This window comes from Sus scrofa, chromosome 7 (genome assembly GCF_054392235.1).
Source record: "Sus scrofa isolate SSC_HxYL_T2T_F1_AM1 chromosome 7, Sscrofa_HxYL_maternal_Yorkshire_Landrace_v2.0, whole genome shotgun sequence".
NCBI lineage: Eukaryota > Metazoa > Chordata > Mammalia > Artiodactyla > Suidae > Sus > Sus scrofa.
This window is the reverse complement of record NC_139389.1, coordinates 71,181,239-71,194,467: the sequence shown is the minus strand read 5'-3', so window position 1 is coordinate 71,194,467 and position 13,229 is coordinate 71,181,239. Positions and strand designations below refer to the sequence as shown.

At 34.6% G+C, this 13,229-nt stretch overlaps 1 protein-coding gene across 33 annotated transcripts in view; it reads left to right on the top strand.

Moving 5' to 3' along the window:
* The window catches only part of MIPOL1 (mirror-image polydactyly 1), a 308,128-nt gene that overhangs the window by 185,355 nt on the left and 109,544 nt on the right, over nt 1-13,229 (top strand). For 21 of the 33 annotated variants that reach the window (XR_014810636.1, XR_014810633.1, XR_014810632.1 and 18 more), the window contains one exon: nt 6,694-6,788. The exons of 6 other annotated variants lie outside the window; for them this stretch is intronic. Coding sequence is in view for 11 of the 27 variants with exons in the window: in XM_021099138.2 (XP_020954797.1) it covers nt 6,694-6,788 (95 nt within the window). In the remaining 16 variants the exon portion in view is untranslated. Of the gene's footprint in view, nt 1-1,995; nt 2,098-6,693; nt 6,789-13,229 lie in introns of all 33 variants that reach the window. 6 more of the 33 variants (XR_014810623.1, XR_002345852.2, XM_021099134.2 and 3 more) reach the window with 1 other exon arrangement.

Genomic DNA, 13,229 nt, shown 5'->3' with positions numbered 1-13,229 from the left:
GTTATTTATCTTTCTGATATAATAGCTTCTAATTTTTTTGGATACCTTTTTGCAGTGTTTTTTAATAGGTTCTTAATCTGCTTCTGAGTTAAAAAAAGTCAAATACTAGGATGGTTATAGTCATATTGTCTGAGCTATTTTATGATTAGACATATTATTTGAAGATAGCTAATTAGATGTCTTAGAGATGTGTTTAATAGCATAGCACAGTCCATATACATTTGTGGTTACTCTGTAACAATTTCTTCACCTACAGAAGTAGGGAACTATATTACCTCTGAGATCCTTTTCAAGTCTTAACACTATTTGGTTCCGTGATTTTATTTGGACTGTATGTTTCTTTATTTAGCAGATATCACACTTAAGATCAAATACCTCTGTTCTCTGATAAAAGCAGATTTCCATTAATGGTCTTGGAGTTACCAAAGGAACTCTTAGCCATATCAGACTATTGCTATTAAAAACACATTCAAACCAAACATAACAAGATTTTAAAGTCAGATAAAAGTGCTTTTTCCACAATATCCATAACAAATAGTGTTCAGTGGTGTGAACAGTGTAGTCTTTTAATTTGTCTGGCATTCCAAATTACTCTAAGGAAACAATATAGTTCATTTCTAATACAGTAGTAGGACAAACAATTGTCCTATTTAGATGGCATTGCTCAAGATAGATAGAGTTTAGGAATAATGAGACATTTAGTTATAGGATTAACCTAACAAAAGTTAACCAATATTTTTTTCAGTCATTTAAGGTAAATAAGTTCTGGGCAAATGATAATGTACAGCATAATAGTACTGTATCATATATTTGAAAGTTGCTAAGAGTAAATTTTAAAACTTCTCATCACAAGAAAAAAATTATAACCATGTGAAGCAACAAGTGTTAACTAAACTAACTGTGGTAATTATTTTGCAGTGTATACATACATCAAATCATATTGTGCACCTAAAATTAATTCAGTGTTGTATGTCAATTATGTCTTAATAAAACTAGGAACAAAAATAAAGAAAGAAATGATGTAAGGCACACACACATACATACATACACCTCAGAATGCTGTATATTATGGTATAAGAAGGAAATTTTGGGGGGGGACCAAACTACTTGAATTTCTGTTTCAGTGCTATCAGTCACTAGCTCTCTTACATTTACAAGTTGCTTAATATCCATAAACCTCAGTTTTATCAGCTGTAAAATAGGGATACTAGGAATTATTTCAGAGATTGGTTGTGAGGATAGGCTATGGTAATGTATTTCAAATACTTAATACAAAGTCCAACCCATAGAAGATGTTCAGAAAGTGGCATTGTAGAGTTCCTGTTGTGGCTCAGTGGGTTAAGAATCCAACACAGTGTCCATGAGGATGCAAGTTCAATCCCTGGCCTTGCTCAGTGGGTTAAGGAGTCAGCATTGCCACAAGCTGGGGTGTAGGTCGCAGATGAGGCTTGGTTCCTGCATTGCTGTGTCTGTGGCATAGGCCGGCAACAGCAGCTCCAATTCAACCCCTAGCCTGGGAACTTCCATGTGCTGCAAGTGCAGCCCTGAAAAAAAGTGACATTTCTATGTAGTTATGCACAGATTTTTTAAATTTTCAATTTAGGCAGCACGTTTGGCAGTTTCTTTCTAATATTTATAACTTAATGGAGACATAACTTTTGAAGTTTATAAACACACTTATCAGGGGATCCAGCATTTCCACTCCTTGGTGTTTACAGAAGAGAAATGAAATCATATTTCCACAAAAATGACCTATATACAGATGTTTATAGCAGTGTTATTGAAATTGTCCAAAATTGGAAACATCCAAATGTCTATCAGCTGGTGAATGAATGTATACATGGTAGTACATCTATGCAATGGAATACTACTCAGTTGTATAAAGGAATGAACTACTGATACATGTAGTAATATGAATGAATGTTAAGAGCATGAAGTAAAAGAAGCCAAATTCAAAAGCCTGCCTACTGGTATGATATTTATATTACATTCTAGAAAAGAGGAAACTCCAGGGACAAAAATTACATCAGTTGTGGCCAAAGGCTGCATGTAAAGGAAGAGCATTGGCTGCAGTGTTGCACAAGGGAATATTTTGAGGTAATGAAAATACTCTATATCTTGATTATGATGGTTATTACATGACTGTATAATTTGTCAAAATTTTCACAGCTGGGAGTACCTCTTGTGGCTCAGGGGGTTTAAGGGCCCGACACTGTCTCTGTGAGGATACAGGTTTGATCTCTGGCCTCGCTCATTGAGTTAAGGATGTGGCATTGATGTGGCTGTGGCAGAGGCCTCAGCTGCAGCTCTGATTCGACCCTTAGCCTAGAAACTTCCATATGCTGCGGAGCAGCCATTTAAAAACAAACAAACAAACAAACAAAAAACTTTATATAACTGTACATCACAGATCAGTGAATTTTTACTTTGTGTAAGTTATAACTCAGTAATTACCTAAAATAATTTATCCTTGTGTATACTTCTATATGTCATGCATGTTTTACTTCAATAAAATTTTTACCTAAAAATACAAATTTTTAAAAAATGCTATGTGCATGCTTGTGAAAGATTGTTCATCTAAAACTATGGCCATACTGTTGTCCCTCATTATCTGGAGGGGGTAGGTTCTAGGACTTCCACATATACCAAAATCTGTGGATATTTGAGTCCTTTATCTGGAGGCAGGACCTGTGGATACCGAAAGCCAACAATAGATAGAAATTCTGACTCCCTGTAGACTTTGCTCAAAAAAATTTTTCTTTTTGGTTTTTAGGGCCACAGTCACAGCATATGGAGGTTCCCAGGCTAGGGGTCCAATTGGAGCTACAGCTGCCAGCCTACACCACAGCCACGGCAACATCAGATCCATGTCTGCGATCTACACAGCTCTCGGCAATGCCAGATCCTTATCCCACTGAGCGAGGTCAGGGATAGAACCCATAACCTCATGGTTCCTAGTTAGATTCAATTCTGCTGCACCAAAACAGGAAGTCCTCAAAAAATATTTTAAAGTTTTATTATCAAAAATTTCAAGGTATAATATAAATAAATAGTGTCCAAAGAGTACAGCAAAAAGGGAATATAGAAATTTTAATCCAATATGAATAGAGAAAAAAAGAAGCAAAGGAAAAGGATGCTAAACCTGAAAGATGTGTAAAAATAAGTCCAAATATATCTGTAATTGCAATGTACTGCACATGTTCACAATATGTAAAGGTGTCTATAATCAGAATAGATACACCTATCAATATAATTAAAAGTCAGAAGTATAGTACTGCCCAAAAAAGCAATTGTTTGTGAATATGTAGGGTATCATTTATATAAAGGTCAGAAATCTGTAAATAATCGCATGTATAATCTGTAAGTATATAGTAAAAGTATAATATATTCTTTAAAATGATGATCCCAAATTCATGGAAATGTTTTACTTTGGGGGTAGGAGGGAAGATGAGAATGTGGCTAGTAAGTGTGACACATGGGTTAGGGTAAAAGATTTTTTTCTTTAACAGGAAGCAAAATAGCAAAAATTCTTAATTTAAAACAAACTTTATATATAGTACTATCAATATTATAAATAGATATATTTATTTGCATATATATGTGCAAATACATACTATATATACTGGTATATGTGTAGGCTATTTCTGGAAGAATATACAACAAACAGGTAACTAGATCTATCAGAAGGTAATTTGTAGTACTGAAGATTGGAAGTGGGATGTTTACATGTAATTGCCAGAAATATGAAGAGTATGAGGCTAGAGAAATAGGAAAAATATCTGGTTTGCTAATTTCTTCAATATTTTTGAGATTAAATTAATTCTTGGCTTATAATGTGATGGAATTATGGTAATAATGAAACTAGGAAAAGCAATATAAATAAATACCACATTTAAAGTAGTTAAATTTTCTCACATTGCGTATACCATGAATCTAACTGAAAAAACTAGCTTAAGCCAAAAAAAACAAAAAACAAAACAATGTTCCCAGGAAGTCCAAAAAATGTGTCTGGATCTGTGTGGTATACAGGAATCCAGATACGAATGATGTCATCAAGCTTCAGTTTTCTTCTTGGGGCTACTTTGATGGAGTACTCTGTTTGAACAAGCTAGATCTTATATACCTGAGGTAGTGGGAGAGGAAGTTCATCTTAGCCACCAGGATTGAACAGGATTACTGTGGCATAGGGTAAGAGTATTTCCCCACCCCAAAAAATGTTGACCAGATAAGCTCATATCTGATAAAGTAGCGGAAGAAGCTTGTAAAGCCAGAAAGTTTATAATAGCTTTGAACACAGTCATCAGGTTCTACTCTTAAGATTAGCCATTTGGAATGAATAAATTAAGTAGATTGCTATGCGGCAACACCAAATCTTCACAGCCACCTAACTGTAGAAAGAAAAGTGAAATGTTCATTATTACCCAAGCATGGGGATTTAAGTATAGTTCTCATGACTCCGTTTTCATAGCAGAAATTTCTTAGGCAGATCTTCATTGTGGCTTTTTCCTGCTAGAGCTTTATTGGTTTTGTTTTTTGATTTTGGGTTTGGGGAGGTTTTGGGGGTTTGTATTTTTGCTGCAGTACCATGTACAAAGGCATCAAAATAATCATATAAGGTATTAACATTGTCACATGTTTATTTAGCAAATTCTCAATTGTGTATCCAATATTTGATAAACTTTAAATTACATGCAACAGAATGTCTGATGTTTTTTAAGTTGAATGTGATATGTCCTTTTTTGGGTGATTGTTTTTAACTTGTTAGTAGTTGCAGTGGATATCTGGTGTTCTAAGTCTAAGTTGCCATCTCAATCACTTTTCTTTTTTTTTTTTTTTTTTTTTTTTTTTTTGGTCTTTTTGCCTTTTCTAGGGCCGCTTCCCCTGGCATATGGAGGTTCCCAGGCTGGGGGTCTAATTGGAGGTGTAGACACCAGCCTACACCACAGCCACAGCAACAGCAACATGGGATCCAAGCCGCATCTGCAACCTACACCACAGCTCACGGCAACGCCGGATCCCCAACCCACTGAGCAAGGCCAGGGATCGAACCCGCAGCCTCATGGTTCCTAGTCGGATTCGTTAACCACTGCGCCAAGACAGGAACACCTCAATCACATTTTATAGTATACTAAAAATTAGCAAAGCTGTTAATTATTGGCACCAATATCACCCTTAAATGCTTTTTAAATAATTTTTGAGAATGTTTCATCTATAATTCTAGATGTAAAGCAAACACTTACACATCTTAAATTTAATTAAAAATAACTGTTAGAATTTGCTAGCCCAGATAGAAAATAAATTAACTTAGTGCCTAAATTTAAATACAAAGGTCTAAACTTCTGCGTATTTTTATTATAGCCATATTAAAATAGAAAAGTAGCATTGTCTAATGTTCATTTGTATTACACTCATTAATTTTCCTATGATCAGGATTTCAAAATTTGTCTTAGGACTTCATTCTTATGCAAGAAAATAATTTCAGTGAAATTAGTTCAACAAAATTTGTGAACTTCGGCCTCCCAATTTTTTTATTAGCATTTAATTATTACCCTTAATGTGGGTAATGTGTATAACACTCTGTTCTATGTTGTCTATGGAACACCATTTAAAATGAATGACCAGAGTCCCCATCGTGACTCAGCAGAAACGAATCTGACTAGGATCCATGAGGATGCAGGTTCGGTACCTGCCCTCCCTCAGTAGGTTAAGGATCAGGGGTAGCTGTGAGCTGTGGTGTAGGTCACAGATGCGGCTCAGATCTGGCATTGCTGTGGCTGTGGCTGTAGGCCGGCAGCTGTAGCTCCAATTCGACCCCTAGCCTGGGAATTTCCCTATGCCACAAGTGTGGCCCTAAAATTAAAAAAAAAAGAAAGAAAGAAAGACCTTTTCTTTCAAATTAAACTTTGAGTAAAGAAAATAAAAGTCTAACCTACCAGTACCGTATTTTAAAGTAAGGTTGACAATTCAGTGGCTATGTGTGAAATTCAGTGGCAATGATGATTGGCCTCTTAAAATTCTTAGTTTGAACCCTATTGGAAAACTGATTACTGTTGCTTTAAAACGTGAGTATTATAGGCAGAGAGGAATAGTAACATCCCTTAAATAAAATATCTCTCTAACATTCAAGACTGCTGTTATTCTCCTGTTAGAGATTCTTCTTTTCCTGCAGAAAAGGAATTGAAAAGGTTAAATCCTATCTGTAAGAATCAGGTTGTAATTTTGTGTATTTTGTTAACATTAAATATCAAAGATGGCTTAACGTATTTAGAATCTTTTTGTTTCTATTAATAAAGTTAAAAGGAAATCTAGCAATCAGGGAGTGGAGCCACATAAAATTTGTATGTGAAACACCCATTGTGCTTATCTCTACTGTAGATATTGCTCTGAACCCATGTTCCACATTCTGAATTCTGTGTATAAAGTTAAACATTGCAGAAAGGCGTATATCTGATGATACAGATGAATAAAGTTGAAGTTTAGTAATGAGCAAAGTTGGTAAATTTAATATGTTCATGTCTTTAGTACTCCTGTTATTAATATATTTAGATTATTTTGTGGGAGATTATGAAACACTACTAAAAATACTGATAGGTTTTAAAACTCCCAGAAATTAAGAACTTCTATTCATACTATAGTATGTGTTTTAATGTAACAAACTAATATTACATTTCCTAAAATATTAATTACTTGCAGGCAAAGTTGTTAGCCATGCAGCAAGCCAGAGAAACTGCAGTCCAACAATACAAAAAACTGGAGGAAGAAATCCAGACTCTTCGAGTTTACTACAGGTAAAATCCTTTATAGCCTAGGCATAAATAAATGTCAGAGCCTAGGCATAAATAAATGTTTGATTGGGAAATGTTTCTACTCGACTTTATAGTGGTGAATGAGGAAATACCTCAAATGAAATTAAACATTATGCACTTAAAACATTTTTGTAATTTTAAAATGATTCAAGCATAAAATATTACTTATTCTTCCTTTTCTCATTTCTGTATTTGGTAAAGTTTAAGTTTAGATTCCCATCAGAATTATAAAATCTGTATAACTCTTAACCAGTTGTTTGAATGGAGCCGGCTTAGCTCTTGAAGTATTTGCTGATCTAAATTGCACCTCTAAAGTGATGGCATATATTTTAAAATAGTACATGAATAGCAGTAATAACCGCCTTTCACCTATCATAATATGAAAAATTTCTAAAGGAATGCCATTAAAGGATTTTTAAGACATTTAATTTATGCTCCAAGAATAGTTTTGAAATTAATTCAATAGATCACACCAGGATTTTTTAATGAAATAGAATAGGAAATGTCAGAGTGCATCTTCTATAGTATGGGTAACTATTGTTTTGTGATATTTTTGTTTCAGTTTTGTATTGTGTGAAAGGTAAGATTGTGTGTTGGGAGTTCCCTTCGTGGCTCAGTGGTTAACAAACCCAGCTAGTATCCATGAGGACACAGGTTCTATCCCTGGCCTCGATCAATGGGTTAAGGATACGGCATTGCCATGAGCTGTGGTGTAGGTCGCAGACACCACTTGGATCCTGCATTGCTGTGGTGTAGGCTGGCAGCTGTAGCTCTGCTTTGACTCCTAGCCTGGGAACTTCCATATACCATGGGTGTGGCCCTAAAAAACAAAAAATCAAACAGACAAAGATTATATATTGGGCTACCTATAAAATATATATTCTCACAGTGGATCCTAGTTAAAATAAAAGGTTTGAAAATGATGTACAATACCTTGCATATTCTTTAATACTTATGAAGATTAAAAAAAAAAAAATCCTGAAGTCTGAAATGTAAGAATTTCCTAACCAGAGTTGCAGGTTATTGAAAGATATTTTTCAACACTTGGCTCCTATCTCAGAATAATGCTGTTAAGTGCATAAAATGGAATTAAATCAAAATAAGTTTTATTGAAATACATTTACGAAAGTATTACATCATGATATGTTGCTATATACATGCACCATTATTAATACATTAAATGACTAGATCTAATAGCAAATCTATTAAAAACTGTAACTTCAAAGTACTTATTATTATAAATGTTCTTTTGGGGATAACTGCAAACACTGAAATGTTAAGTAAAAATACCAGTGATTTCCATATGTGTACTCTTAAGAACCGCTAATACTACTTCTACAGTTTGTTGCCTTGTTCATAATTGTAGGAAATACTGTATTCACGTAAGAGTTAGTGAAAAATAAAGGTGAAAAATTTTTTCCCATCCTCATGTTAAGAACCCATGCTTTGGATCAGTGTTATGACATATACAGTAATTGGTTATTGTTATGAGTTGAATTGTGTCCCTCAAAAAATATATTGAAGTCTTACTACTTCAGAATGTGACCTTATTAGGAAATAGGGTCTTTATAGAGTTAATCAAACTTAAATAAGCTCATTAACATAGACCAGTGTGACTGATGTTCTTATAAAAAGTGGAAATTTGGACACAGAGACGCAGGCATAGAGGGAAGACTATATGAAGACACAGAGTGAAGGCAACCTTATGCCTGGAATGATGCATCTTAAAAGCAAAGGAATACCAAGGATTGCCAGCAAACATGAAAAGCTGGAAAAGGCAGAGGAGGAGTCTCCTTTATAGCTATCAAAGAGGGCACAACCGAACTGACACCTGGATTGTGGGTTTGTAGAACTGTGAGACAATAAATTTCTCTTGTTGTAAGCCACTGTGAGACAATAAATTTCTCTTGTTGTAAGCCACCCCTCCCAACCCCCTGGTTGGGCACTTTGTTACAGAAACCATAGGAAACTAATACAGTTATCATATAGCAAGTATATCTGATTGGTGACTGTCTGAGGGGAATAATTTGCTTACAGTTATAAGTAAGCATGTAGGTAAGCAGAACCCTGATAGTGGATGAAGACATCCCAGCCACCATCCTTATTTTTTTTAAGAAAGTAAATATTGTACAGCAGTAGATTTGCAACTGTAACTGTGCATTTGAATCAGTCAAGGAGGCTATAAAAATCCTTATACCCATCCCATCCCAGGCCGATTACATCAGAGTCTCTTGGGGTAGGACTCGGCTATCAATGTGTTTAAAGCTCCTTAGAAATTCCCATGTGCAGCCAAGTTTGAAGGCTGCTGATTTATATGCACACTTCAGTTATCTACGTTAAATTAGGGTTACTTCTTGGCAGAAAAATAAAAGCATTTATTAAATCCTCTGTTAAGACTTATGGATACTGTATGATTTGTGCCCAGACCTTGGGTATTATAATATGGTGTGTAGTAGTTTCACCCTATTGATAGGGAGAGTTTTTATGGAACCTTCTCTTGCCATCCTTATGAAATAGAACAGCAAGTACGCTGTTGTTAAAGTGACAGTGTCCCCAAATGCTGAGAACCATGTGATAATCTTATATGAAGTGACATTACTTACTGAAAAACAAACCTTGATACCAGTTCTTGAGGCTCCTTCCTTTACTGAGTTGCAAAGGAGTATTGAAAGATTTTTGAAAGTTATAAAGGTTAAATATTTATTTTTCAAAGACTTAAAAGTTTACATGAATATAACACAGCTAAATAAATTCTTCTAAATACAGAGGTAATAATTATTGGCTCTACGCTAAGCTGCAGGACCCCCTCACTGCTACTTTAAAAAAAAGAAAAATGCTGATAATGTAGTAAAGCCATAGGAATTTGCAGTTAGACAGCCCTACCTTACGTGACCTTTGTAAATGAACCTTTCCAAAACCATTTCCTTTTTGTAAAGTGAGAATTATAGTACCTACCTCATAAAGTTGTTTTAAGTATGTGCAGCTCTTAGCACAATATTTGGCTTATTGTTAGTGCTCAACCAATGTTAAGATTAATTTCTTTTTACAACAAGAACTCGATGAGAGAATTCTGTTGTAGTGCAGTGAGTTAAGGATCTGGCATTGTCACTACAGTGGCTTGGTGTGCTGCTTTGGCACGGGTTTGACCCTTGGCCTGGGAACTTCACATACTGTGGCTGTGAGGGAAGAAAGTTAAGTGAGGTAAGAGTAGAATCAAAAACTACCATATCACTGAAGTCTAGAAGGAGTTTTTTTTTGGTTGTTATTTTTTTTTAATAAGGTCAAATAGTGCTAAATGATTAAGTAAGATAAGGCAAAAAGTATCCTTTCCAATAGAGTATTAGGTATGGAAGTCAGTTTTTTGTAAATTGAAGAGTGTTTTGAAGTAAAGAAGCATATCAATTTGGACTATTAAGTGATCCTTGAAAAAACTTGAATAAGAAAGATGTTAATGACAGTTGAGAAGAAAGGAATGTGGGTTAAGGATTTTGTTTTTTGTTTTTGAAAAATGGCAGGCCTTGAGCATGTTTATGACTCTTTGGAAGGAGCCAGTGTAAAGAATTGTTGTAGAACAGAATTCCACCCAAATTAGAGAGAGATAGAATTTAGAATCTATAGAAGAGTTTGCCTTGAACAGGAAGATGGTCACCTTGTGCTTATACAGGAGAGAAGGAAATAAGAATAGCTGTGAATGTAAATAAATTTAAGTTCACAGTTAATAGTTTTTTAAGGTATAAAGAACATTCTGTGAGGATATACAGAAATTTATTTTTTCTTTTCTTTTTTTTTCCCGGCTGCATCCATGGCTTATGGAAGTTCCCAGGCCAGGGATTGAAATCAAGCTGCAGCAGCTGCAGCCTATACCACAGCTACCAAAACACCAGATTCTTAACCCACTGCACCATAGCAGGAATTCCAGAAATTTCTTTTGAGTGGAGTGAGATCCCTTGGATGTAGAACTTTAGGAAAGGAGAGATAATTACCAAAAACAGCAAAGCTTACATATCCCGGAATCTCAGATTTTCATTTAAATGAATCTAAACAGTATTCTTACACATCTGAATAGATAATGGTTACAAATCCATACATGAAACACAAGTAACTCTAAACTATTTCATAGAAAAAAAATTTTTTTTCCCTCCAAGTTTCCTTTGTTATAGAGGACAAGGAAAAAGTTCTACATTTATTATGAGAAAACCAAGACTAAGTCTGTAACTTTCACACACATATACACACACGTGTGTGTGTGAAGACATGCATAATGGATTTTTTTTTTTTTTTAAGGACTGCACTGTGGCATATGGAAGTTCCCAGACTAGGGGTCAAATTGAATTGGAGCTGCAGCTGCTGAACTATGCCACAGCCACAGCAATGCCAGATCTGAGCTGTGTCCACAACCTACACTACAACGCACAACAACGCTGGATCCTTAACCTACTGAGCAAGGCCACTGATCAAACCCAAGTCCTCATGGGTACTAGTCAGGTTTGTAACAGGAACTCCAAGGATTTTTAAATAGACTTATAAATAATTGATTTTTTTAAGTTTAAGAAAAAATATACTTTCAGTTATTCAAATTGTTTTATACTTATCTACACATATATACATATAGATACACATATGTGTATTATTATGTCAAAGAAACTTATTTATCAGTAAGTAAGAGAAATATGCTAAGAAAATAAATAGGAGTAGGATGGTAAGCTAGAGCCAGGAGCCAGTCAGTATCCAGCACACATATACACTATGAAACAGCAAAAGAATAAGTCTCAATTAATATATGCTGATGGGGCCAATTAATATATGCTGATGACTCTCATTCTACTTTGCCTTTAACTCTACCAATTACTGACATTGACTTTATTCTTTTTAAATTTTTTCCCCAAAATAATTTTCTTTTGCTGAGTTCGTTAAGAGCTACTGTTACAATAAGCATTCCATGTCCCTGAATGGAAATAAGGAATATGGAAGTATATATTTCAGAGTTTTTCTATTTTGTTTCCTTTGAGTTTTTGAAGACTTTTAGTAGTAAAAGAAAATGTTGGCCTTCTGTATCCTTTGGCACAGTTAGTGACAGGGCAAGTGAAGTGAATGGGTTAAGGATACTAAACATGCCATTATAACTGAAGGTGCTTTCACGTTAAAACAGGGATTGCAGGGAGGCATTAGCAATGTGAAGATGTAAAATAAATTTTACTTATTACACAAGTAAATTATCAGTACCAAATGCTGGATTCATTTGCAATAGCTTCATTACTCTAAATCTAACAGTTTGATCAGGGAAGAATCTTAAGCTTGTAAGATTGAGATTTGTATGTAGTAATGATTTTTTTCCTGTTCTTATAAACCTGTAGTGCTGCATTCCTAAGTTCAGGAGGCATAATAATAACAAACTTCTTTCTATCGAGAGAATGCCTAAGTCTCAATGTTTGCTGATTTTATACTGCTTCCTTATATTTCCTTTTGCTTAAAGAAAGTATAAATTCAAGTGTGCAGATAATTAGAACCTTTTGTTTGGTGCCAGTAAACTAGGATTTAATATACTTGTAATAACAGCAGTTTTTGTTTTAAATTATTGTTATATTTTATATAATTCCAAGTGAGAAGTTGTGATGCCTTTTAGAAGATGGTAAATTTACATTTTAGGTCAAACATTGGATAGTATGCTTCATATTTTAAGATTATATGTTTCCTATAATTGTACTAGGATTTTTTAAATAATTCAATAGAATACTTAAGTGTCGACATAGTGAAAACCAGACTAAAAACTGGATTCATGATATACTACATTTTGAAGTCATAGAAGCCATAAAGATAAAAGGCCGTATAAAATTATTCAAAAAGAGAGTGAAGTTCTTGATTTTTCTATGTACTTTTTATAAATTATATTTAGTATATGTCTTTTTACTTCTTATATCTTTTTTTTTTTTTTTTGCCTGTATGTATGTATATGCTATCCTTAGCAATCAGAAATATTGTCACTGGGATCTGCTTGGGTTTGTTTTTTTTGTTTTTTTGTGGTGGTGATAGTTTTTCATTGAACCATATGCTGTCTTAGAACTCCACATTGATAAGACAGTCAGCAGAGATTATAGCATACAATGTCTAGTCATGCAGCAACACTTTTCTCAAGGCAAATCCCTCATTGAGGGGCTTCGAATGCTCTATCTTGACCTCATTAGTCCTGTGTTCTAATCAATTGTGCTAATAGGACTACCCAGTGACATAAGCATTTTGTCATATCTGTATTTTCTATGGGAATTAGCTGTCATGGAGCTGTGTTATGATACCATACTGCTAAAGCAGTAATAATTAGAAGAAAAGAATACCTGGGAGTTACCATTGTGGCTCAGCAGTAACGAACCCGACTAGTAACCATGAGGATGTGGTTTGAATTCCTGACCTCGCTCAGTGGGTCAGGGA